Source organism: Balaenoptera physalus (genome assembly GCF_965194825.1).
Source record: "Balaenoptera physalus genome assembly, chromosome: 8".
Classification (NCBI taxonomy): domain Eukaryota; kingdom Metazoa; phylum Chordata; class Mammalia; order Artiodactyla; family Balaenopteridae; genus Balaenoptera; species Balaenoptera physalus.
In genome coordinates this window covers 67,845,640-67,871,037 of record NC_138887.1, presented here as the reverse complement: position 1 = coordinate 67,871,037, position 25,398 = coordinate 67,845,640, and the positions used below count along the sequence as shown (strand labels likewise).

The 25,398-nt window shown below is 35.5% G+C and overlaps 1 protein-coding gene across 1 annotated transcript; it reads right to left on the bottom strand.

The window, feature by feature from the left end:
- Positions 1-4: 4 nt before the first annotated feature.
- LRRD1 (leucine rich repeats and death domain containing 1) lies at positions 5-24,292 on the bottom strand. The gene is made up of 5 exons (XM_082472205.1): positions 14,454-24,292; positions 10,796-10,994; positions 3,059-3,220; positions 846-963; positions 5-194 (listed from the first exon to the last, which is right to left on the bottom strand). The coding sequence occupies exons 1-5, from the start codon at positions 16,398-16,400 to the stop codon at positions 8-10; spliced, it is 2,613 nt and encodes an 870-aa protein (XP_082328331.1). The 5' UTR covers positions 16,401-24,292; the 3' UTR covers positions 5-7.
- Between the last annotated feature and the right edge of the window lie 1,106 nt (positions 24,293-25,398).

Genomic DNA, 25,398 nt, shown 5'->3' with positions numbered 1-25,398 from the left:
ACACTGTTCAGAATTTAATTGCACATGTAAAAAGTTTTAAAGCTGTTATTTTGTCCATAATTTCATATGCTCCTATCATAGTTAGTGCCCGAGTTAGTTGGTCTCTTAGAGCAGCAGTGGTTACTGACAAGTTGTTATTTTCCATTTTCCACTTATCAAGTGTTCGGCGGACTCTCTCACTTAATGAAACAGTGCTGAAAATTTTGAAATAATAATTATTTTAATTATCAATTAAGAACATTGTTTTAAACTACATCAGTATTATATATCTAGGTTTTCAAGCTAGTTTACCAGAGTGAAGTGAGGATTAAATTAATTGGTGAAGATAGTCTATATAAAAGTTTAGCGCAGAGTTTGGCACATACATAGTAAGTGAATGTTAGTCCCATGCCATCCCTTGTTTCCTTGAAGAAAATCAACAATTCAATTAACATTTGATCCTAAGAGAGATTTACTCAAGACCTCAAAATAATTGTGGACTATTTACTATAAACCAGTACATTACTGCTACAATGCTACATGCTTTATAACTTGATCTCATGACAGCTCTCTTAGATAAGTCTATCCATTTTACCAGTAAAGAAACTGAGGCACAGCTAAGTTAGGGGACTTATCCAGGATCACAAAACTATTTGGGATTTAAAGCCAAGCAGTCTATCCTCAGAGTACTTGCTCTAAAACTACTATACCCATATGGATCTCAAATATATAATAAACTAAAATCAGTCTTTTACAGCAAATTAGAGTTCATGTTAATATGAAGGTTTCAAAACCGTGTAATATCAATATGATATAAATCAGAACATGAGAATAAGCTTATACTACATGTTGTCATTCATACATACCTCATTGTAGACTTATCAGTTTCTGTGATTGCCAGGTTTAGTTTTTGACACAAAAATTGAAAATTTGTTTCAGTAATATTGTTGGCAATTATCTTGAAGATCTTCGCTAAGATTTTCTCTACATTTGAACATAAAAGAAAATTTAGGTCATCTCTTTTGAAAAACATACTCTATTCTGAGTTAATATTATAGCTAGGTTTTTTACTTCTGTGCTGCTATAAGATGTACATATCAAATAAGATTGAAAACTAAAGTGCAGCTCTAACACACAAACTGAAATTTGAACCATTTATTCCATTTCTTCTAAAATCTGAATAACCCTAAACATAAATAATGTAAAATGTCTATTTAACATAAAATGTCTATTAAAAAGGATATTATAAGCAACTTCAAGGTGATCATCAAACCCTTTAATTCTTTCAGGATTTGAAATGAATTTAGCTCCTTCCTTCAATTCTGACTTTTTAATATGCTTCTTTGGGTACCATCCTGAGAAACCAAGTTCAAATCTACTATAAGTATGGTATATATATATGCTTATTTTATATTCACATCACTTATTTAATGTATGTTGGCTTAGATATAAGTAGAGTATTTTTAGTTTATAAAAAAGCTTCTAGGTAATTTGAACTAGATCCATTTTTTTTTAGATCCATTTTTTTGTTAACCAAGGTAATTTGAGAATTTTCAAGAACCAGTGATCTGCCGTCCCTCTGTAATCATCTCAAATATGTTCTATGCTTTCTGTTTTTAAATTTTTATCCATACCATTAATCCCTCAGGCTAGATTATATGCTAATGATATAATTGGAAATCCAATCTCCTAAGTGAAATTTTAAGGAAGAGACCCCATGTTCTTTGTTAATTGCAGAATTAACATCTCCTATGATGACTTCCTTTCCAATTTCTCTGGGTGCCAAGCCTGCAGTATGAAGGCCCCGTGGGAATAAAGAAAGGAGATAAATGGCTTGGATTCTCTTGTTTTTGCTGACTTTCATCTGTTGTCATTGCCCGTTGAACTTTCCCCAAAGAGGCTAGAACCACATGAATCTTCCTTCCTCAGGAACTTGAGTAACAGAATTTTAACAAGGAAGTTCAAGCATGTAACTTTACAGCCCTTCTCTAAAGTACTGTTACCTAACAGGAATACTTTATAGATCGTTGGAAACCCCTAAAAGCTTTGTTTTATAAAAATAAAGTTACCATTAAATATCCCCTTTTTTATGATAATTAGCAGAACCAACTTGCCTAGCAAGTTAGAGAAAACACCTACAGTGACTTTTTATTGCTTAGGTTCCTTCCATCCGTGAGGCCCACATCTTGCAAGAGCTTCTGAATGGTAGCCATACATATTGTGGCTTACAGAGGACTGTACATTTTTAGTGACCATCTCAATAGATTATAAGATTATGATGATATAAGCCTCCTGATTACATAGACAGGGTCCTGATAGTTGTATATATTCTCTTTCCCCAAACCTGGATCATTAAATTGATTTAATACTTAAATACGGCATTAAATTGTAGGACCAAAATCTGAATCTACTCTGAGGATTGACAATGAGCGGCAAAGTTAGAGTCCCAGAAAAAAGCTTAGTTGTTGGGAACCCAAACCCAGGGAAAGAACTGGATAGTGAAACTTCCATCCCAAAGGCTTGGAGAAACCAGTCTCCGTCTGGTCCGGTGAAAGGACATTTAAAGAAAATGGACCCGCTCTCTGAAGTAATCAGGAACAACCAAAGGCGCTCTTAAGAACAGAAGGAATGAAGAATGCCCAAGGATTACAGACAGGTGATCATAATGAGCCAAGAACTGACTGGCATCAATGTAAAGGATCTATGAACTTCCTTCAAGACAAAATACAACTTTTAGAACAACTACATATGGTGATCAGAGCTGATGAAAAAATCTGTATATAGATTCTCTGAGTTTGGCCACAACCATGATGAAAAATCTCTTGAAGTACATTGAGGCCAGTAGGTGGGAAGCAGCTCACCTGTGACTTAAATTTACCTGTTTTCAATGGTTCAAATTGTGTAGACCCAGATTAAATAATCAAAATTACCAAAATTAACTCCTAGCCTTCAGGAAAGGGTAGACGATAAATATTTGAAAGTCTCTGCCAGATTGAAAGCCTCTGATTAAAGCAAACTATTTGTTAATTTATAGATGCCAGAAAATGACTCGTAAGCTAGCCAATCACTCATCACCTACCATCTCTCTCATCTGCCCTCTGTAGATAGCGTGCAATAGTATACAATTGTTTTCCTTTACAGATTTCCATTGGAGGTCTCAGCAAAGGGTTATCATCAAAATTTATCTCCTTCAGTGAAAAAAGGTTGTAGATACCACTAGGCAGAGCTGTCAGATTATTTCCTAGTAGAAAAAAATTATAATTGAATTATATCCTTCTGTAAAAGAAAACTATGGAGACAAATAACAACTATGTAAAGGGCATCTACTGTGTCTCACTGACAAAGTATCAGAGGAGCCTCACAATGCTGGCAAAACATAAGTTCTTATGTTGTCCACTTGCTAGGAATGAAAAGGAGAAAGTATAGAAACAGAGCAATGTTTCCTTTTTCTCATAGAGGATGACAAAATGAGAAGGAGGCTTTCCTCTTATAATGCAGGAAAGGACTTTACAGAGTAAGTGAGAAGGTAATTTTTTAAATAAACTTTGTTTGCAATAATTTCAGATTTACAGAAAAGTTGCAGAAATTGTATAGAGTTCCTGTATACTCTTCATCTAGTTTTAGTTTTCCCTGATGTTATCATCTCACATTATTGTATTACATTTTTTTTTATTCAGTCATCAATTTTAGACACATCACTGTATACATGTCAGTCCCAATCGCCCAATTCAGCACACCACCATCCCCACCCCACCGCAGTTTTCCCCCCTTGGTGTCCATACGTTTGTTCTCTACATCTGTGTCTCAACTTCTGCCCTGAAAACCGTTTCATCTGTACCATTGTATTACATTTTTAAATCGAAGAAACTTTAACATTGGCACATTACTATTAAATAAGCTTTGGACATTTTTGGATTTCATTATATTTTCCATCAATGTCCTTTTTCTGTTCCAGTATCCATTCCAGGATAGCACACTGCATACAGTTATGTCTTCTGGTCTGTGACAGTTCCTCAGCCTGTCCTTGTTTTTCATGATCTTGATGGTTTGGAGTAGTACAAGTTAGGTATTTTGTAGAATATTCCTTAATATGAGTTTATCTGATATATTTTTTCATGAATAGACTGGGGTTATGGGTTTTTGGAAAGAATACCACAGAGGTGAAGTGCTCTCATCACACCAGAGATACCTGACATCCACAAGACATCACTAGCATGTTAAACGTTATCCCTTGGCTAAAATAGTGTCTGCCAGGTTTCTCCAATGTAATGTTTTGATTTTCTCCTTTCCATACTCTATTCTTTAGAACTGAGTTACGAAGTCTGGTCCACCCTCAAGGAGTGAAGATTAAGCTCCAACTTCCCTAAACATAATTTTTTCAAAACCACCTTAATCTGTGGGACTTCCCTGGCAGTCCAGTGGTTAAAACTTCACCTTCCAATGCAGGGGGTGCAGGTTTGATCCCTGATCAGGGAGCTAAGATCCCACATGACTCGTGGCCAAAAAACCAAAACATAAAACAGAAGCAATATTGTAACAAATTCAATAAAGACTTTTAAAATGGTCCACATAAAAAAAAAAATCTTAAAAAAAAATTTTTTTTGATCTTTAAAAAAAAAATACCACCTTAATCTAACATAAACCTGACATAAAAAGTAAAACTGTGATAACTGACAAAGTAAGAATTTGTAATCATTTCAAGAGGAACTGGCCTAAAGTTTGCCTTTGTGCTATTTATATATTTATGGTTATATTATTTTAGCCAAAATTAAAGGAACCTGGTTCCTTTTAGTGAAGAAAGGTATTTAGAAACCAAGATCTGGGTACTAGAGTTGCTCATTGCTTCTTGGAGTGTGTGCTGCTTCTGACTTAAGTACATTCTCTCTCACTCCCTGATATCACTAGCTCTGGGGAAAACCAGTTGCCATGTCATAAAGAGGCTCATATGGAAAGGGACTAAATCCTGCTGCCAGTAGCCACATAAATAAGCTTTGAAGCAAATCCACCAGCCCTAATCAAGCCTGGCTGCAGCACCAGCCAACAGGTTGGCTGCAATCTCATACAAGACTCTGAGATAGAACAAGTCAGCTAAACACCTCCTGGGTTCCTGACCCTCAGAAACTGTGTGAAATAAATATTTTATTAATTTAAGAAGCGAAATTTTGTGGAAACTTGTCACATACCAATAGAAAACTGATATGACAGCTAATGGCTAAAAGTACTGAACTAAGATCTAAGGAGCTGCCATTTGCAGGGAAGGAGTTTGTATTTTTAGTCCAGCAGCTTAAGTGCCTGATGAAGCAACAATAGCAACAAAAACAAATATCAACATTGGAGAGAAATAGAATTGATTATAGGGTTCAGGATCCAAAACAGAGAAAAAAGAAAATGTGGCTCACTCCCAAGAGAAAGAAACAACTCAACTGCTGTAGTTAACATATAAGAATTTTAAAGCAGACAATACAATGATGTTCAAGAATGTAAAGAAAGATATTCTTATAATGAATGAAAAAAATAGGAAATCTTGGAGGAGAAATATAAACTATAAAAAAGGAAAAATGGAAATGCTAGAACTGAAAAATTCAGTATCTGAAATTAGAAATTAATTGGAGAGATTTAACAGAATAGAAATGATAGACAAGTCAGTAAACTTGAAGGCAGATCAATATGAGATGCTGAAAGCTCTGTGTACACACACACACACACACACACACACACACACACACACACGGAGAGAGAGAGAGCACTTTAGGGATTTGTAGGACAATATGTAAAGGTAATTGGAGTAGAGAGAGAAAATGAAGCAGAAACAAATTTTGAAGGAATAACGGTTAAAAAAAGTCCCCCAATGTAGTAAAATACATGAATATACAGACCAGAAACAGCAAAATCCAAGCAGTATAAATAAACATGAAAAACACACCTAGAATGAATGTCACAGAAAATTCAGAGTAGGCCTCTCAAAAAATCAGCCCCTCCACTTGAAACAATCAAAAGCTGGAAAGGGCTGATAGAATCAGCTTTTTCAGAATTCTGGAATTTAATCCAGAATTTTACAGTTACTAGGATACTGCTCAATGAAGAAAAAGGCAGCAGAATTTTGGTAAAAGAGCACTGTGGCTTTTTCACTCGTCTCCATACCACCCTCCATTTCCCAGCATGGCAGCAACAGCCGTGGAGAGGGCAGCCTGCACTCCTGGTGCAGCTTGCTGGTGCCAGAAAGCCAACATGGACCTTGTTCTTTTAATACTGAGGTTTTGCATTTTGACCTGTCTGCTGATTCCCCGAGGGACTGACACAGAGACTGACTTTTGTTTTGCTCCCCCCACTCAGGATGGAGCTGCCTTCCTGAGTGGCAAGTGGTTGTCACATGTAAAGACACACATGTCTGAGCCTACCTGGGGCAAGGAACAGCAGACAGGGAAAGCAGCAAACAGATCCAAAAGCCCAGGAAGGAGGAGGCTGAAGAGGAAGTTTCTGGGGGGAATAAGGGCTCAGAAGGGCCATGGTGTATCCTGGGGAAATGGAGTACAGTAAGCATATCCAGGACTGAACACATGCACAGAAGAGAACTGAGAGAATCCTAGGTTTGCACCTGTGGTGGATTTTTGGGCTTCACACAATCAGGAGAAGAAGGCTAAGGCAGAGTCATAGGTGGCCTGACTTAGCATTGAAGTGCCCCAGCATAGAGCTAAGCTGCAAAGACTGGGAAAGTAGTATTTTCTTTTATGGCTCTAGGTATTGAAGGACAGAAGAAGATATCCATGCAAATACTAACCAAAGAGTTGGGGTGGTTTTACTAATATCAGATAACATAGACTTTAAGTCAAAAACTGTTATAGGGCTTCCCTGTTGGCGCAGTGGTTGGGAGTCTGCCTGCCAATGCAGGGGACACGGGTTCGAGCCCTGGTCTGGGAGGATCCCGCGTGCCGCGGAGCGGCTGGGCCCGTGAGCCACAATTGCTGAGCCTGCGCATCTGGAGCCTGTGCCCCGCAATAGGAGAGGCCACGACGGTGAGAGGCCCGCGCACCGCGATGAGGAGTGGTCCCCGCTTGCCACAACTGGAGAAAGCCCTCGCACAGAAACGAAGACCCAACACAGCCATAAATAAATTAATTAATTAATTTAAAAAAAAAACGGTTATAAAGGACAAAGGACAGTATATATTGTTAAAAGGATCATTACATTAAGAAGATATAACAGTTATAAGTATATACATACCTAACAGCAGAGCCCCAAAACATATTAGACAAATATTGACAGAATTGAAGGGAGCAACAAGTGGTTCTACAATAATAGATGGAGGCTATAATACCTCACTTTCAATAATGGATAGAACATTTAGACAAAAGGTCAGTAAGGAAATAGGAGACTTGAACAACACTATAAAACAACTAAACCTAACAGACATACACAGAACACTCCAACAGCAGAATACACATTTTTCTCAAGTGCACATAGAACATTCTCCATGATAGACCATATAATAAGCCACAAGACAAGTCTCAATAAATTAAAATTGACTGAAAAAAGTCATACAGTATATCTTCTTTGACCACAATGGAATGAAACTATGAAAAATAATAGAAGGAAAACTGGAAAATTTACAAATTTAAATTTGCTGTTACAAATTTAAACAGCATACTTTTAAGCAACCAATGTGTCAAAGATGGAATCAAAAAGGAAATTATAAAATACAAAGAGATGAATGAAAATGAAAACACAATAAACAAAAATTATGGATGCAACAGAAGCAGTGCTTCGGATGAAATTTATAGCTGAAAAGAAATATCTCACATTAATAACTTTACACCTAAATGAACTAGAAAAAGATAAGCAAATTAATCCAAAACTATCAGAAGGCGGAAACAATAAAGATTAGAGCAGATATAAATGAAATAGAGAATAGAAAAACAATAGAATCAACAAAACCAAAAGTTGGTTCTTTGAAAAGATCAACAAAATTGACAAACCTTTAGCTCAATGGACTAAGAAAAAAGAAGCAAGACTCAAATTGCTAAAATCAGAAATGAAAATGGGAACATTACTACTGATTCTACAGAAATAAAAGATTATAGAGTACTGGGAACATTATTATACCAGCTAACTGGATAATCTAGCTGATGTGAATGATGGAGTTAGAATTCTAAATAATGTCCTACTTCAAAGTCTGTGCTTTGAGGAAAGCAAGGAATTAATCTATAAATCCCTTTCACTGGTATAATGTCTCACATTTATCAAAATATTTTCATAAGTTTTATCTTATATTTCCACGATTCTATGAACAAGCAGAAGTTATAGCTTTCCTATCTTGCTGATGGAAAAACTGAGGTTCAAAGTGGTTATCTATCTTTCTAAATCCACTAGCATTAGTGACAGAGGGGACTAATTCTCAAGACTGTATATAAATGTCTTTTGTCTGAATAATGAAGTTGCCACCAGCTTTCAAAGTCTCATTCAGTCCACAAACCAAATCTATGACGTGGGTATTCCTGTTAGCTTCGTTTCATGAATGGAGGAAACGGATTCTAACTTCAAATCTGGCAAGGAAAGCTGGAGACTATGGGCATGCCAGTTGTGTAGCGATTATCTCTTAGATCCAAACCCATCTCTGTGGGCTCCTTGATTGTTTTTCCTTGGGTGTCACACCAGCAACACTTTTACCCCACCGGCAGCAGTTCCTGCCCATAGCAGCTGAATGCAGTTTGCAGTTTTCCCAACACCCGCAGAACTAGCTCCTTTCTCTCTCTCTCTCTCTCTCACACACACACTGCCCCCCCCCACACAAACACACACTCACCACCCCCAAGCTCAGAGGAACAAGCACCAGGCAAGCAGTACTTCATCCTCAGACTTCCGAGTTTCACCACTGCGTGACCCCTCCTCCAAACTTCTAAGTTTTAATAATTCCAACTTCTTCACTTTATTCCCTCAGCCATAAGATGGTTATTGCTTCCTGCCATTGCTACTTTTGTGATAACCTTAGGATTCTCTCTTTACCCTTTTAGTTAAACAGTTAATAAGATTTTACTTAGTAATTAACTAAGGTGTGGTTTCTGTCTCCTGACTGGATCCTGACTGATACACTTTTCTAATTCTGATAGGGACTAACAGAGAACTGGCTAAGCTTGCAGAAAAGTCTATGATCTTCCTATTTTGTCTTGATTCTTGTACTAGAGAGCCTCAAGAGAACTATGCTTTCTATTGGTAGTTGTGTTCTCCAGTGGGCCAGAAGACTCTGGTCAGCCTTTGTTTTTTTCATGCACAAATAGTAGCTGAGTGAAGCATGTCCTACACTTGGACAAAATAGATAACCTCCCTAAAAAACAGTGAAACTTTGCCAAAATACAAAAGTGGGACCAAAAACTTAAATTGCAGGGCTGAGTTATTGTAACTTATTGCAAGTTATTGCAAACGGATGTATACCTACATAGCCAGCTTACTAGGAGTTCTGGGGATTCAGGAAACAAATGCCAGTTGCATTATATCTAAGTATTGATACATTTACTGTAGGTTTTACTGTACTACTGGTACTAGTGCACCCAAAAGATGAGTTTGTAATCTAGAAATCCTCTAAATTTAAGAAGGTGCAGGGCTCTGGTTATAAGTGCTACTTTCAACTGAAAGATATAATTTTAGAAACCCAGCTGTTTATGAGATTAGCTGGTACAACCACTATGGGCGTAAATTTCCTCAAATCTGGTAAAGTTGAAGATGTACATAACCTCTGATCCAGTGATTCTACTTATAGCTATATGCACTTCGAAAAACTCAAGCAGATGTATACTAGGAACATGTACAGGGATATTTGTAGTAGCAAACAAATTGGAAACAACCTAATTGTCTTTCAACAGGATAATGGATTAATTGTTGTTTAACCATATAATTGAATATTATACATATTATACATACATTTAAAATGAATGAAATAGGTCTATGTATACATTAACATGGATTAATTTTAGAAATATGACAAATGAAAAAGCAAGTTACAGAATGGTAAATTACATACCATATAGTATGATAAGATATAATAAAATTTAAAACTCAAAATAATGTTACTTTGTTATGGATATATATATGTATAAAAACATGGATAGAAAAAAGATATACATCAACTTCAGTACAGTGGTTACTTCTAGTTTGGGGAGAAGTACAAAAGAAGTTTCAATTCTGTTTTATTTCTTAATCAAAAATATCTCAAGTAAATATCACAAAATGTTAGCGTTCCTTATACCTGAGAGTAAGTACATAGGTGTTTATTATTTTTCTGTAAGTTTGAAATATTTCATAATAAAAATTATTAAGAAAAATACTTGTCTAGCTTTGGGAATTCTGATATTTTTAGAGTGAGTGATTTACTTTTTTTGTTGTTGTTATTGAACTGATTTACTTTGTAAAAGAGTGTAAGGTATTAGAGTATTGTAGGGTGTAGGAGTGGGATCGGGGAGCCAGCAGAGAAGGAAAATAGAGACAATGCTGACCTAAGGTTGTGTAGGTAGGTGTGTGAAGAGAGAGAGATGAGGCCAGGTTCACAAAGGGAAGAAATAATGAATGACTGGGTATAGGCAGAGAAGACAGAAAAGAAATGAAAATGTGTGCAGGTTCCCCAGCTGGATTATAACCTCTTTTAGGGAAGGAACTGGACCTTATGCTTTGCTCTCATTTTCTGTACCTGCACTAGCCATTTCCTTCCTATGGGCACTTAATACATGATGTTGACTGTTTGCCATTCTGTCTTGTCAGCAAAATTTGCAACCTACAAACCAAAACTCAACTTAATTTATTATGCTTATTGGTTATGCTTGACACTCACCACTCAAGTTTAGTTGCTGGAGAGCATTTAAAGATAGAAAAGATGGTGGCAGATATCTTATTTGATTGTTGTATGCATTTAAACTAACCAAACCTCTCAGTTCCCCTATATTTCTTGGCATCTCTCTGATTGCATTATTTGAGATATCAAGTCCTTTAAGTTGAGTCATATTAGACAGCTCTTCCGGAAGTCTTGTTAACTGTAACAAAGATTAAACAATTATATTTTTAATAAATATTTCTGTGACTAAAACTTCTTCTAAAATAAAATGGAAGGAGAGTTTTTTGTCCTAAAAAGGATATATTTTCATTATGTCACAAAGTCTTTGTGATTCCCTTCCTTAATAAAACCCACAACAAATTGTGTAGCATGCAGGTATTTCTCCAGTCTGACCAGTGCTACCAATTCAACCCTGTGGCTTGCTAACCACTTTCCTCACTCTCCCAACACTCAGTGTTCGTTGCCACCTTATCCCTTTCTTCCGTCCCTAAAGCTTACCCTGCTTTGATTTCTTCTCTGCCCTGAAGTCTTTCTAAACTATTCTCTTCCATATTTGATGCCTTTACTCTTACTCTCATTAACATTACTTTTTATTAGTCCCTTGTGTGTTCTTCTTGGATTTTTAAATGACATGATACATGTTTTATACTTTTTGTATACATGCTCCCAATCATGATGCATTTTGAGTAAGTGCTCAGTAAATTTCTTTATAATGGACGCACACAGTTTGGCAATATAGCCTCAAATGAAAATTCCTAGTACGAAAAGTATTGCAAAGTAACAGGAATTAAGATACTCTGCTAAGGCAAGGAAAAAATATGCATCATCAGAAAAACTAAGGCCATCACAAGTGGCTTTTGGAATAAAGGAAGTTCTATGAGTGAACAAAAGAGTTTTGAATATATGGGCCCCTCAGAAATAATCAAACAACAAGGTGAATACTGGATATTGTGCTCAGTGTTCTTCTATATATAAAAGAAGCATAATAGACAATCCCTAACTTCAAGGAGATTAAAATTTAGTTCAAGGAACAAAATACACACATATGAAACAATCAGAAATCAGCATTAATAAGTAATTCAGTGCTAAAATAAAGTTTACAATAATATATAGAGAGAGAAGTTTAGGGAATGTGTATCAGTACAAATGAGAGAACTAAAAGAAAACTTCATGTAGCAGGTGGGACTCAAACGGCCTTTTAAGAAAGAATAGGATTGTATAGAAGTTACAGGACACTGCAGGCAAGACAAGTATCATGCATAAAAATGGCCAGTGAGAAGCTGAGCAGTAAAGAGAGGTGATAGGAAGCAGAGGGAGATATATTTAGAGAGGGAACATGGAACCAGCCTCCGGCAAGGCTTGAAACCCGGGCCTACGGGGTAGGAGTCAGATCAAGACAGATAGCTAGTTCTATAATTTGGCATTCCTTCAAACAAATATTCTTGAATTACTTGCTCAACATTTATTAGAGGAAGTGCCTGAGAACTGTGTGATGATAGAGCTACCATGGAAGGGAGACTCCTCTTGGGCATCCTTCACTCAGCAAAATAAAAGCCCTGTGATTAACCTGACTCATCTTCTTCAGATGACTGTTTAGTGAATATATGCTGTTATATAAATTAATCTTTTGAGCATATTACCTCCACCCCAAGAGGGTTATCAAAGTAATCTTTCCAATGATAGAGAATATTCCTTTTGAAAGGAGTTCTGATAAATCATTTTTCTCATCTGGTGACCTTCAAAATGATGTTTTAATGACATGGAATGGTGTCTTTGGCAACACCCACCCATCCAAGGAATCTGGATTCCTTAGAATGGTCCTGTGAAATGAAGTCTGATAGTTTTGACAGGTCCTAAGAAAAGGAAGGAAACTGAATCAAAGAGAACAGCAAGAGGTTCCTGGAGTAGTCTAGGCATGAAGTAAATGATGAGACAATGGAATGATGAGACACTGACATTGGAAAATGAGAGAGATGATCCAAGAGCTTTTTCAGAGGAACAATGAAATAGTTTTGGTGTAAGATTCGGTATAACTGGTGATGGTTCCATAATTTCTAGATTGGCAGGTCTGAAGAAAGTGGCATCACAAACAAAAATAGAGACGTTTTTAAAGGAGTTGCATTAGAAAGAAAGATGAGCTTGATTTTGAAGTTATATTGACTTTGAGGCAATAGAAGAATAGAAGAACAGGGAATTTCCAGGGAATCTGTGGGACTACAGCACTGGGAGAGATTAGCTCCAGTTATGTAGATTTGAGAGTCATGTGCATGCCAAAGTCTAGGAAGGAGTTAATAGAAAAGAGAAAATTAAAGACACAACCTTGCAGACTTCCACAGTAAGATACAGGAGGAGAAAGTGAGAGGATTATGAATCAGCCAAGGAATTCATTGATGATTATAATGCAGAACTAAAACATGTCTTTTAGTACAAGAGCAACGTTTAAAACACAACATGTATCATTATTCATTCCATCTACTTAAGCAAGTATTTTCTGGAGTAGCCTCTCTGGAATATGTATTATATAGCAGGTAGTAGGTTTAAAAAGGTCAACTTTTTAACTTTCAACTTTGGGAAATGTGGGTTAAATAGAGACAAAATGGTTTCTTTAGTGCAGGACCCTTCAGAGCTTTTAATATACTGAATCCATTGTGATTCTCTAAGAGAGGAACGCAGTGCCTCTCGAAGCTCATGGGACTAGTGTTTTAGGAACAGACTCTGGGAAATCTTGCTCTACGTAATAGTCCAGTCTCTATCAAGGTACTTTAATTTGACTGTGATGGTCAAGTTAAAGATTGCTAGATAATAGCTGTGTCCTTTTCACTCGTTTACTGAGATCTTAATATATAAATCAGTAATGGTTTTTAAAAAAATATTTCCATAAAATTCAGTCAGCGTTGAGTAAAATGAAATGCTATAAGAACATTTATACCCATTGATCTAGCAATTCTTTAGGGAGAATTCCCTAGGGAAATAGTAAAATATGAAAAATGCTATATTTATGAAGAAATTCATCACAGCATTATTTATGATGATGAACAATTACAGCATCACTAAATGCTTAGCAACAGAGGTTTAGTTACATAAATCACGTATTGGTTATAACAATTATTGGGACGATTATGTTATGTCATGGGTAAATTCTTACATGTTAAGTGAAAATAAAAGACTTTAAAACTGAGTGTACAGTATTTTTATAATTGCTTATAAAATCATATACATAAGAAAAAGCAAGAGTGAAAGTAAGTTGTATCAACATATGACCAGTAGTTATATTATGATGGTATGCTTGTGGAATTTTTTTACTTCTTTTTCTCAATTTCCCAAATTTTCAGTAATGTGTTTATATTACATCCATAACTTTAAAACTCCTTTCACAGTTAAACTGAAATAAAAATAAGTCTATAAAATTGTCAGCTTTAATTACTTGGGATTTCATTTTAATGAAATATTTTCCTATAAAACTCTTGTGTTGAAAAGTTTATTTGTAAGCCGTATTTGAGGTTTAAAAAAAAAACCTATCCTTTACAAAATAAAGTATTCCAACTAAATTAAACACACACACACACACACACACACACACACACGGACACTACAGCTTAGATTCTGATCCCCTTCAGTCATGCCTTCCCCCACAAAGTCCTAAATATCCGTCTCTTACCTTTCTCCCATTTATCTGGCTTATATTCAGCTCTTCCAGTGATTGAAGTTGGCAAAGTTCAGTAGGAAAATATATAAATTGATTGCTTGAGATGTTTAATTTCTGGATTCCTTTTAAGTTACAGATCTCTGAAGGAATAGTCTGTATTTGGTTTTCTGAAAAATCAAGTACTTGCAAATTTTCTAAAGTACACACTTCTATGGGGAAAGTTTCCAACTTATTACAGCATAAAATAAGAACACGGAGCGATACCATATTGGAAATAGATGGTTGAATTTTCCTTATTTTGTTTTTACCAAGATCAAGGTATTCAAGATTAATAAGAGAACATAAGTGCTCAGAAAATATTAGGAGTTTGTTTTCATTCAGTTCTAAATGAAGCAGTTGTTTACTGAAAGATATATCTACAGGTATTTCTGAAATATAATTTCCATTAAAACCCAAATAATAAAGAGAATCTAAAGCACACAAACCTAGTGGAAAATACATTATTCTATTATAGCTCAATTCAACTTTAGTTATTTTTCTACAGTTTTTTATTTCAATAGGAAAGTCTGCGATTAAATTTCCTGAAAATTCTAGGCTGAACATATTATTAAGATGTGAAATATATTCAGGTATTTTCACTATATTATTTCTGTTTATATGGAGTTTTCTTAAATTTTTAAGCTTATGGATGTTCTTAGGAAGTTCTGTTAACTTATTATCACTAAGACTAAGGCATTCCAACATTACGCAGTGGGAAATTTTCTCTGGTATGTCTTTCAATAAATTTTTATCAAGTATTAGAATCCTAAGTTCCCTAAAATTCTCAATTTTGTGTGAAATAACTTCCAATTTATTGTCTGTCAATTGGAGTTCTTTCATTTTGAGCAACTGAAAAATTTCCACGGCCAAAAAGGTAAGTTTATTGTGATCAAGCAAAAGTATTTCTAAATTTTTAAGTTCCTTAATTTCTTTTGGCAAACTGTTTATCAGGTTTCCAGAAAGGTTTAGTAAAATTAACTTTGGAAGGAAGCACAGAGCTTTAGGAAATACTGTTAACTGATTATATTCCAGATTGAGAGCTCTCAAGTTTTTCAAACTAGACAGAGTATCTGGTATATGTCTTAACTTATTTTTAGCCAAATTTAAAATTTCTAAGTTTCCAAGACTTTCCAAGCCAGAAGGAAAATCCTCAATGCAGTTGTTATTTAAAAACAGTTGCCTGATAGTCCCAAGCTGTGATATTTCTTTAGGGATATGTGATATTTGGTTGTGACTGACATTTAATAGCTTTAAATTATGAAGTAACTGAATTTCAGATGGAAGTGATGATAACCCATTTTCTTGCATGGATAGAATTTCAAGTCCTAGCAGATCACTGGAGTCGGCCCCTTTAAAACTTTTGATTTCATTCTCATCTAAATAGAGATATTTTACATATTTGATTTTTAAAATGTCCTTAGGGAATTCCTGTAAACCCTTGGCTTTGAGGTTAACTGTAAAGTTATCTGATCCTAAGCCAAGTCCTTTCTGATTTTCTTCAGAGAGTTGTGGACTAATTTTTTCTAATGTTTCATGAGTTAGGGAGTCAACGAAAGCCTGATATTCAGCACTCATCTTAGTAACTGATAATGATGAACTTTGTGAAATTTCACTTTTTGACTGCAAGCTGTCATATGTAGCGATTGTTTCAGAAAACTGAAGAGTTTTCCTTTGTTCTTCATTTCTCTTAGATTTACTTCCAGAGGAGGATGTTGATGTATCATCACATATACCTAATGTATTTTTTCTAGGACGCGCTTTACAAATTTGGTTGGAAGTGGTCCCATCAGAAGCTTCCTTTAGAGAGTTTGATGTTTCTTTAATAACTCCAGATTCCTCCACTAACCGTGATCTAGATTCTTTCCTAAATTGACTAGGAAGATCCTCTAGCTCTTCTGAAGTACCCTTCTTTTCAGACATCTTATTTGCTGATATGTTTTATACCAATACAAGATTGCAATTCAATTATAATTTTCATGTTTAATTGTTTCCTTTGAACCTACAAAACAAATGATGTGAAGAGATATAATAAATATGTTAAAATTACAAATGAATTTTAATACAACTTTATTCTATAATAAGTAATTTACTAATTATTAAAATACATGTATAACTAATTAACTTGTATATAATTGCTGACTAAAGATAGTTTATTGATTGCATGCATTTATCACGATACTCTTGATACCACATTAAAATTATAGAAAGGAATAAAAAAGATCAAAGAAAATGAGAAAGGATACATAAGAGAATGAAATAACTCAGCAAATTTTTGGAAGACAGGGGATAGCCAGTGGCCCCCCTGTGCCACATGCAGAGAGTACCATTCTCATTGTGGATATTGTAGGTTTACTTATGGTATTGAAGCATCTTGTCCCAACAAATTCAGTGCGTTATGACAGTTCTCCAGTAGGTGGAAGTAAAATGCCTTAAAGAAGGGGATGCTTTCTATAAAAAGTAGAAGTAAAACAACCTTTTCAAGGACTAACGCCTGACTTTAAGTCTTTTGTTTGACTCTTGAGGAACCTGCACAGCTAGGCAGCACCCTTCTTCAGAGGTCTGGATCCCATCTCTGTAGGTCCCTCCTCCAAGTTTGTGGTTTTTAATAACCCAACCTCTTCCCTTCGTTCCGTCATCCCTAGGGGTGGTAGCTACTTCCTGTATTTATTATCTCTATGTTACTGCAGTTCCCCCTCTACCTTTTCAGTTCTCCAATACTTGTCTACTCAACTCCCTATATTTACTGCTCCTTCTTCTTTTTATTATTATTATTTATTGAAATACAGTTGATTTACAATATTGTGTTAGTTTCAGGTTACAGCAAAGTGATTCAGTTATATTTTTCAGATTATTTTCCATTATAGGTTATTACAAGATATTGAATATAGTTCCCTGTGTGATACAGTAAATCCATGTTGCTTATCTGTTTTATGTATAGTACTTTGTATCTGTTAATCCCAAACTCCTAATTTATCCCTCTCCCCACCTTTCCCCTTTGGTAACCATAAGTTTGTTTTTGATGTCTGTGAGTCTATTTCTGTTTTGTATACATATTCATTTGTATTATTTTTTCAGATTCCACATATAAGTGATACCATATAATATTTGTCTTTATCTGACTTGCTTCATTAAGCATAATATTTTCTAGGTCCAACGATGTTGCTGCAAATGGCAATATTTCATTCATTTTTATGGCTGAGTGATACTCCATTGTGTATATATATCACATCTTCTTACGCCAATCATCTATTGATGGGCATTTGGGATGTTTCCATATCTTGGCTATTGTAAATAGTGCTGCTGTGAACACTGGGGTGTGTGTATCTTTTTGAATTAGAGTTTTTGTCTTTTCCAGGTATATACCCAGGAATGGAATTGCTGGATCATATGGTAGCTCTATTTTCAGTTTTTTAAGGCACCTCTATACTGTTTTCCATAGTGGCTGCACCAATTTACATTCCCACCAACAATGTAGAGGGGTTCCCTTTTCTCCATATCCTCTCCAGCATTTATGATTTGTAAACTTTTTGATGATAGCCATTCTGACTGGTATGAGGTGCTACCTCATCATGGTTTTGACTTGCATTTCTCTAATAATTAGAGCATCTTTCCATGCACCTGTATGTCTTCTATGGGTAAATGTCTATTTAGGTCTTCTGCTGAATTTTTGATTGGGTTGTTTGTTTTTATTTATTTTTTCAATGTTGAGTTATATGAACTGTTTGTATATTTTGGATATTAACCCCTTGTCCATTACATCATTCTCAAATATTTTTCTCCCATTCTGTAGGTTGTCTTTTCATTTTGCTGATGGTTTCCTATGCTTTGCAAAAGCTTTTTAGTTTGATTAGGTCCCATTTGTTTATTTTTGCTTTTATTTCTTTTGCCTTGGGAGATTGATCTAAGAAAATATTGCTATAATTTATGTCAGGATGTCTTGCCTATGTTCTCTTCTAGGAGTTTTAGGGTGTCATGTCTTATATTTAGGTCTTTAAACCATTTTGAGTTTATTTTTGTATATGGTATGAGGGAGTGTTCTAATTTCATTGATTTACATGTAGCTGTCCAGCTTTCCCAACACCACTTGTTAAAGAGCCTTTTCTCCTTGGTATATTCTTATCTCCTTTGTAGTAGATTAATGGACTATAGGTGTGTGGGTTTCTTTTTGGGCTCTCAATTCTGTTCCATTGATCCATATGTCTGTTTTTGTGCCACTACCATGCTGTTTTGATTACTGTATCTTTGTAGTATAGTCTGAAGTCTGGAAGGGTTATGCCTCCAGCTTTGTTCTTTTTTCTCAGGATTGCTCTGGCAATTCTAGGTCTTTTGTGGTTGCATATAAAATTTTGGATTATTTGTTCTAGTTCTTTGAAAAATGTCATGCGTATTTTGATAGGGATCACATTGAATCTAGATTGCTTTGGGTATTATGGCCATATTAACAATATTAATTTTTCCAATCCAACAGCATGGGATATCCTTCCATTTCTTTGACTTATCTTCAATTTCTTTTATCAATGTCTTATGGTTTTCAGTGTATAGGTCTTTAACCTCCTTGGTTGAGTTTATTCCTAGGTAATTTTTTTAATCGATTTTAAACAGGATTGTTTTTTTACTTTCTCTTTTTGGTATTTCATTGTTAGTGTAAAGAAATGCAACGGATTTATGTATATTAATCTTGTATCCTGCTCCCTTGCTGAATTCATGGATTAGTTCTAATAGTTTTTGTTTGGAGATTTTAGGGTTCTCTATATAGAGTATCATGTCATCTGCAAATAGTGACAGTTTTACCTCTTCCTTTCCAGTTCATATACCTTTTATTTCTTTTTCGTACCTAATTCCTGGGGCTAGTTCTTCCAATACTATGTTAAATAGAAGTGGTGATATTGGGGGGTCCTTATCTAGTTTCTGAATTTAGTGTGAAGGCTTTCAGCTTTTCATTGCTGAATATAATGTTGACTGTAGGTTTGTCATATATTGTTTTTATTATGTTGAGATATGTCCCCTCTATACCCACTTTGGTAAGAGTTTTTATTCATGAATGGATATTGAATTTTGTCAAATGCTTTTTCTGCATCTATTGAGATGATCGTGTGGTTTTTGTTTTTTCTTTTGTTGATATGGTGTAGCACATTGATTGATTTACATATGTTGAACCATCCTTGCGACCCTGGTATGAATCCAACTTGATCATGGTGTATGATCCTTTTTATGTATTGTTGGATTCAGTTTGCCAATATTTTGTTGATGATTTTTGCATCTATACTTATCAAATATATTGACCTATAATTTTCATTTTTTGTAGTGTCTTTGTCTAGTTTTGTTATAGGGGTGATAGTGACTTCATGGAATGAATTTGGGAATGTTCCCTCCTCTTCAATTTTTTGGAATAGTTTGAGAAGGATCGGTATAAGTTCTTCTTTGTATGTGTGGTAGAATTCCCCAGTGAAGCTGTCCAGTCCTGGACTTTTGTTTGCAGGGAATTTCATTAAAGATTCTGTTTCACTTCTAGTGATTGCTCTGTTCAAATTATCTGTTTCTTCTTGAGCCAGTTTTGGCAAGCTGTATGTTTCTAGAAACTTGTCCATTTCTTCTAGGTTGTCCTAGCATATAACTGTTCATGGTATTATGATTTTTTTTGGTATTTCTGTAGTTTCAGTTGTTATTTCTTCTCTTTCATTTCTTATTTTGTTAATTTGGGTCCTCTCTCTTTTCTTCTTGGTAAGCCTGGCTTGAGGTTTGTCAATTTTGTTTATCTTTTCAAAAAAACAGGTCTAGGTTTTATTGATCTTTTCTGTTGTTTCTTTTAATCTCTATTGTATTTATTTCCTCTGTGATCTTTATTATTCCCTTTCTCCTTCTGAATTTGGGTTTTGTTTTTTCTTCTTTTTCTAATTCTTTTAGGTGATAGGTTAAGTGTTTATTTGAGATTTTTCTTATTTCTTGAGGAAGGTTTGTATCACTATGAACTCCCCTCTTAGAACTGCTTTTGCTGCATCTCAGAGATTTTGTAAGGTTGTATTTTCATTTTCGTCTGTCTTGAGGTATTTTCCAATTTATTCTTTGATTTCATCGTTGACTCGTTTTTTTTAGCAGCATGTTGTTTAGTTTCCATGTGTTCCTTCTTTTCTTGTTTTTCTTTCTGTGGTTGATTTCTAGTTTCATACGGTTGTGGTCAGAAAAGATGCTTGAAATAATTTCTATCCTCTTAAATTTGTTGAGGCTTGTTTTGTGACCTAGCAGGTGGTCCATTCTAGAGAAGGTTCCATGTGCACTTGAAAAGAATGGTTTTCTGGCAACTAAGACCTGATGCAGGCAAAAAAATAATAAATAAAATAAATAAATATAAAAAAAGAAAAAAGAAAAGAATGGTATTCTGTTGTTTGTTTGTTTGTTTGTTTTGTATGTAGTGTCCTGTAGATAGCAATTAAGTCCAACTGGTCTATTGTGTCATTTAGGACCTCTGTTGCCTTATTGATTTTTTTTTCTGGATGATCTGTCCATTAATGTCAGTGGGGTGTTAAAGTTTTCTACTATTAATGTAGTGCTGTCAGTTTCTCCCTTTATGTCTGATAGTATTTGTTTTAGATATTTAGGTGCTCCTATATTGGGTGCATATATGTTAATGAATGTAATATACTCTTGTTGTATTGATCCCTTTATCTTTATATAATGTCCTTATTTGTCTTTATGGCCTTTGGTTTAAAGTCTATTTTGTCTAATTTGAGTATTGCTACCTCTGCTTTCTTGTCATTTCCATTTGCATGAAATATATTTTTCCATCCCCTCACCTTCATTCTGTGTGTGTCTTTCGCCCTAAATTGAGTCTCTTGTTGGCAGCATATTGTAGATTCTTGGTTTTCTTAATCCAGTCTGCTACTGTATGTCATTTGATTGGATCATTTAGTTCATTGACACTTAAAGTAACTATTGATAGGTATGTACTTATTGCCATTTTAAACCTTGTTTTCCAGTTGTTTTTGTAGTTCTTCTTTGTTCATTTCTTCTTTTTGTTTTTCCTTTTGTGGTTTGATGATTTTCTTTTTCAGTATGCTTGAATTCCTTTCTTTTTGCTTTTTGTGAATCTGTTGTATGTTTTTGATTTGTGGTTACTCTAGTTTTCAAGTATGTTGACCCATGACTATATCTACTTGCTTTAAACTGATAGTCATACAAGTTCAAACACATTCTAAAAGACCTACATTTTTATACTCCTCTCCCCCACATTTTGCAATTTTGATGTCCTGTTTCACATCTTCATGCTTATCCTTTTGCTGTTAATTGTAATAGTTATCATCTCTTTTGAAAATTTTTTGATTGTTTTTTTGAACTATGTACTGGCTTATTTAAGTGATCTTCAATTCTTTTATATATTGGCCTTTCCTATATGGTTTTCCATTTCCTATAGATTTTTGCTTCTTTTCTATTTAGAGAAGACCCTTCAATATTTCTTTTAGGGTAGGTTTAGTATTGCTGAATTCTTTTAGTTTTAGCTTATCTGAGAAATTTTTTATCTTGTCTTCTATGCTAAATGATATTCTTGCTGGATAGAGTATTCTAGTTTTCAGGTTTTCCCTTTCAGGACTTTGAATATATCATGCCACTCCCTTCTGGCCTGCAAAGTTTCTGCAGAGAAATCAGTTGACAGCCTTATGGGGATTCCCTTGTAACTTACTCTTTGTTTTCTTTTGCTGCCTTTAGAATCCTCTCTTTAACTTTTGCCGTTTTAATTATGATGTGTCTTGCTGTGGATCTGTTTGGGTTCATCTTGTTTGGGATCCTCTGTGTTTCCTGTACTTGAATATCTGTTTCCTTCCTTAGGTTTGGGAATTTTTCAGCCATAATTTCTCCAAATACATTTTCGATCCCCCTTTTTGTCTCTTTTCCTTCTGGAACCCCTATTATGCGTAAGTGGGCATGCTTTATTTTATCCCATAGATTTCATATGTTGCTATCATTTTTTTTTCATTTGTCTTTCTGTCTGCTGTTCTGACTGTGTGATTTCCATTATTCTCTCTTCCAGATCACTTATTTGTTCTTTCATTTCATTTAGTGCTATTCATTGCTTCTAGGTTAGTTTTTATCTCGGCAATTGAATTGTCTAATTTTGATTGATTCATCTTTCTAGTTTCTAGTTCCTTGTTACAGTGATCTGCATTTTTATCAATAATCTTTCTTAATTACTTTAGCATTCTTATTATCTCCTTTTTGAACTCAGGGTCTGGTAGACTAGTGAGGTCTGTTCCATTGTTTTTTTATTTCAGGGGACTTCTCTTGTTCTTTTGATTAAAAGTAGTTCCTCTGCTTTTTCATTTTACTTAACTTTCTATGTCTCTATGAATTTAGGAGAAACAGTTATCTACCGTGGTCTTGAAGGGGTGTTTTTATGTGGGATCATCCCTGTGAAGACTGTGTGTTTCCAATATTTTTGGTGCAAGGATTGGTTTTGGTATACGTAACAACCACGTCTTTCCTCAGAGTATGCTGGCTGTTATCCCCTTGATAAGGGGTTATGATTGATGTTGTAGTGTCTAGAAGCTGTACTGGATGTGAAGTGGGGCTTCCTCTTTGCTCTGTGGTTGTCACTGCCCTACTGGGGGTGGGATCTGCTCCCCAGTTTTTGGAGTAGAAGCCCTGAGGGTTGGGTTTGATCAGGCTCCGTTGCCCTTGGGTGCATGCCTTGCACCAAAGGAGATGATTGCTGAAGCAAGTGAGGCCCATGTTGTCACAGCAGACCTGTGTGCTGCCTGTGTAGGCATCTGCATTTCCACTCAGAAGCAGCCCAAGATCGCATCCCTTTCTCTGTTGTGTTCATCCCAAATCTAGTGCAAGGCTGTGGTGTGAAATAGCCTGGGGCTGGGGTCAGGGTGTTGTGGCTGCAGGAATTGAGGTGGCTGTGCTGCCTCCTGGGATCTGCACTGCCTCTGTGGCAGTCTTCTCCCAGGACCTGTCTGCCCAAGATTAAGTGCTTAGCTGCTGCATGTTCTTGGCACCATCTGGTGCACAAGCTGACAATGTCTTCCCAGTTTGACCCACAGCCCTCAAGTGTGTGCTGACAATGGTCTCTGCAGTTCTGCCCAGATCACATTTCAGGTGCCTCAGTCTGTCTCTGTGTAGCTAGACTGAATCTTTGCCCTGATCTCGCACCAGCCTGTGGTGTGGAGTGAATGGGGCCAGGGTATTCACCTCTTTGGATTGGGAAATGCAGCAAGTTGGTAGCCACCAGAGCAAGTTTCTCTCCTCCCTGATTGTTAGCACACCAGCATGCGGGCACTCCTCGTGAGTAGAGTCTAGGCTTCTCCAGCCCTTCTGTCTGTCTCAGCAGATTTCCCAGCAGGCAAGAGGGCTCCCCAGGGCGAGAGTCCACTCATGTGGACCTTTTCTTCCTTACAGATCTGTCCCAGGGGCACCAGTCTCCACTGGATGCCCATTCTTTTTTTGGGCCTACCCAGTTATGTGGAGATCTTTATTGCAGCTCTGATTGTATAGGAGATCTTCTGCCAGTTTTCAGTTGGTTTTCTGTGAGAATTGGTCCATATGTAGGTGTATTTTTGATGTGTTTGTGGGGAAGGTGAGCTTCATGTCCTCCTACTCTGCCACCTTAGTCTCCCTCCTAAATACTTTCTATTAAACTGGTATGATTTCAATATTTCATAAACTCTCCAAGAGAACAGAAAAAGAGGGAACAGTTTTCAACATGTTTTATGAGACTAACCTTGATATCAATACCTAAGGAAGACAGTATGAATAAGAAAATTACAGGTCAATTTTACTCAAGGCAAAAATGCAAAAATTCTACACATTATAAAACTGTTCTATATATTTAAAAAACTAGCATATATAAGAAGATGAATATTTCTTGATTAATTTGCCTTTGTCCCAGAAATACAAGGTTTGATTTTAACATGAGAAAATTTATTTTACCACATTAAGATATTAAAAGATAAAAACCATATTATCATTTCAATAGATTCCAAAGCACTTTATAAATTGCAACATTTTTCATAACTTTAAAGAAAACTTTTAGCAAACTAGGAATACATGAGAATTTCCTTAATCTGCTAAACAGTGTCAATAAAAAATCTACAATAAATGTTGTACCTAGTGCTGAAACAGTAAAAACTTCCCTTTGATGTTGGAAGCAAGAAAATGTTGCCCTCTATCATCACTTCTATTCAACACTGTACTGGAGATCTTAGCCAGTGTCATGAGGCAAAGAAAAAATGTATAGTGATTATAAAAGAAGAAATAAAAGTCATTAGTTACATATAATTATATATGTAGAAAATCCAAGATCATCTACAGATAAATTATTAGAATTGATAAGAACATTAAGTAATGTTGATGAATACAAGCTCAACATACAAAAATCAATTTCATTTCTTATGCCAACAAAAAGGAGTTAGAAATGAAAGTTTAAAGAGGTATCATTTATGATCCAGAAATATCAAGTACATAGGAATAAATCTAACAAAAAATGTGTAAGACTTCTACATAAAAAAATACTACTTAATGTAACTAAAAAATGTGATGAGATAAATTGGACAAAACCTAAATAAATGGAGTGTTTTTTTTCAAATTGATCTACAAATTGAATAAAATTCTAATCAAAATCCTAACTTTCTTTTTGTGGAACTTGACAAGCTGATTCTTAAAAGTACTTGGACAGAGGGCCAAGAATAGTCATGATACTCTTAAAGAAGGAAATGCAGGTGGGAGAAATTGTGTGTTGGATATCAAGCCTTATTATGAAGCTACAGTAATTAAGGTGATATGGTATTGGTACAAGATATACAAGTAGGGACTTCCCTGGTGGCTCAGTGGTTAAGAATCCGCATGCCAATGCAGGGGACACGAGTTCAATCCCTGGTCTGGTAAGATCCCACATGCCATGGAGCAACTAAGCCCGGCGCTGCAA

Coding starts and splice junctions, on each gene's coding strand:
- LRRD1 (XM_082472205.1), bottom strand. CDS start 16,400: ATGTCTGAAAAGAAGGGTACTTCAGAAGAGCTAGAGGATCTTCCTAGT. Junction 10,995..14,453: donor GCCAGATAAATGGGAGAAAG/GTAAGAGACGGA, acceptor TCTTTGTTACAG/TTAACAAGACTTCCGGAAGA. Junction 964..3,058: donor GAGGGCAGATGAGAGAGATG/GTAGGTGATGAG, acceptor GTTCAAATGTAG/AGAAAATCTTAGCGAAGATC.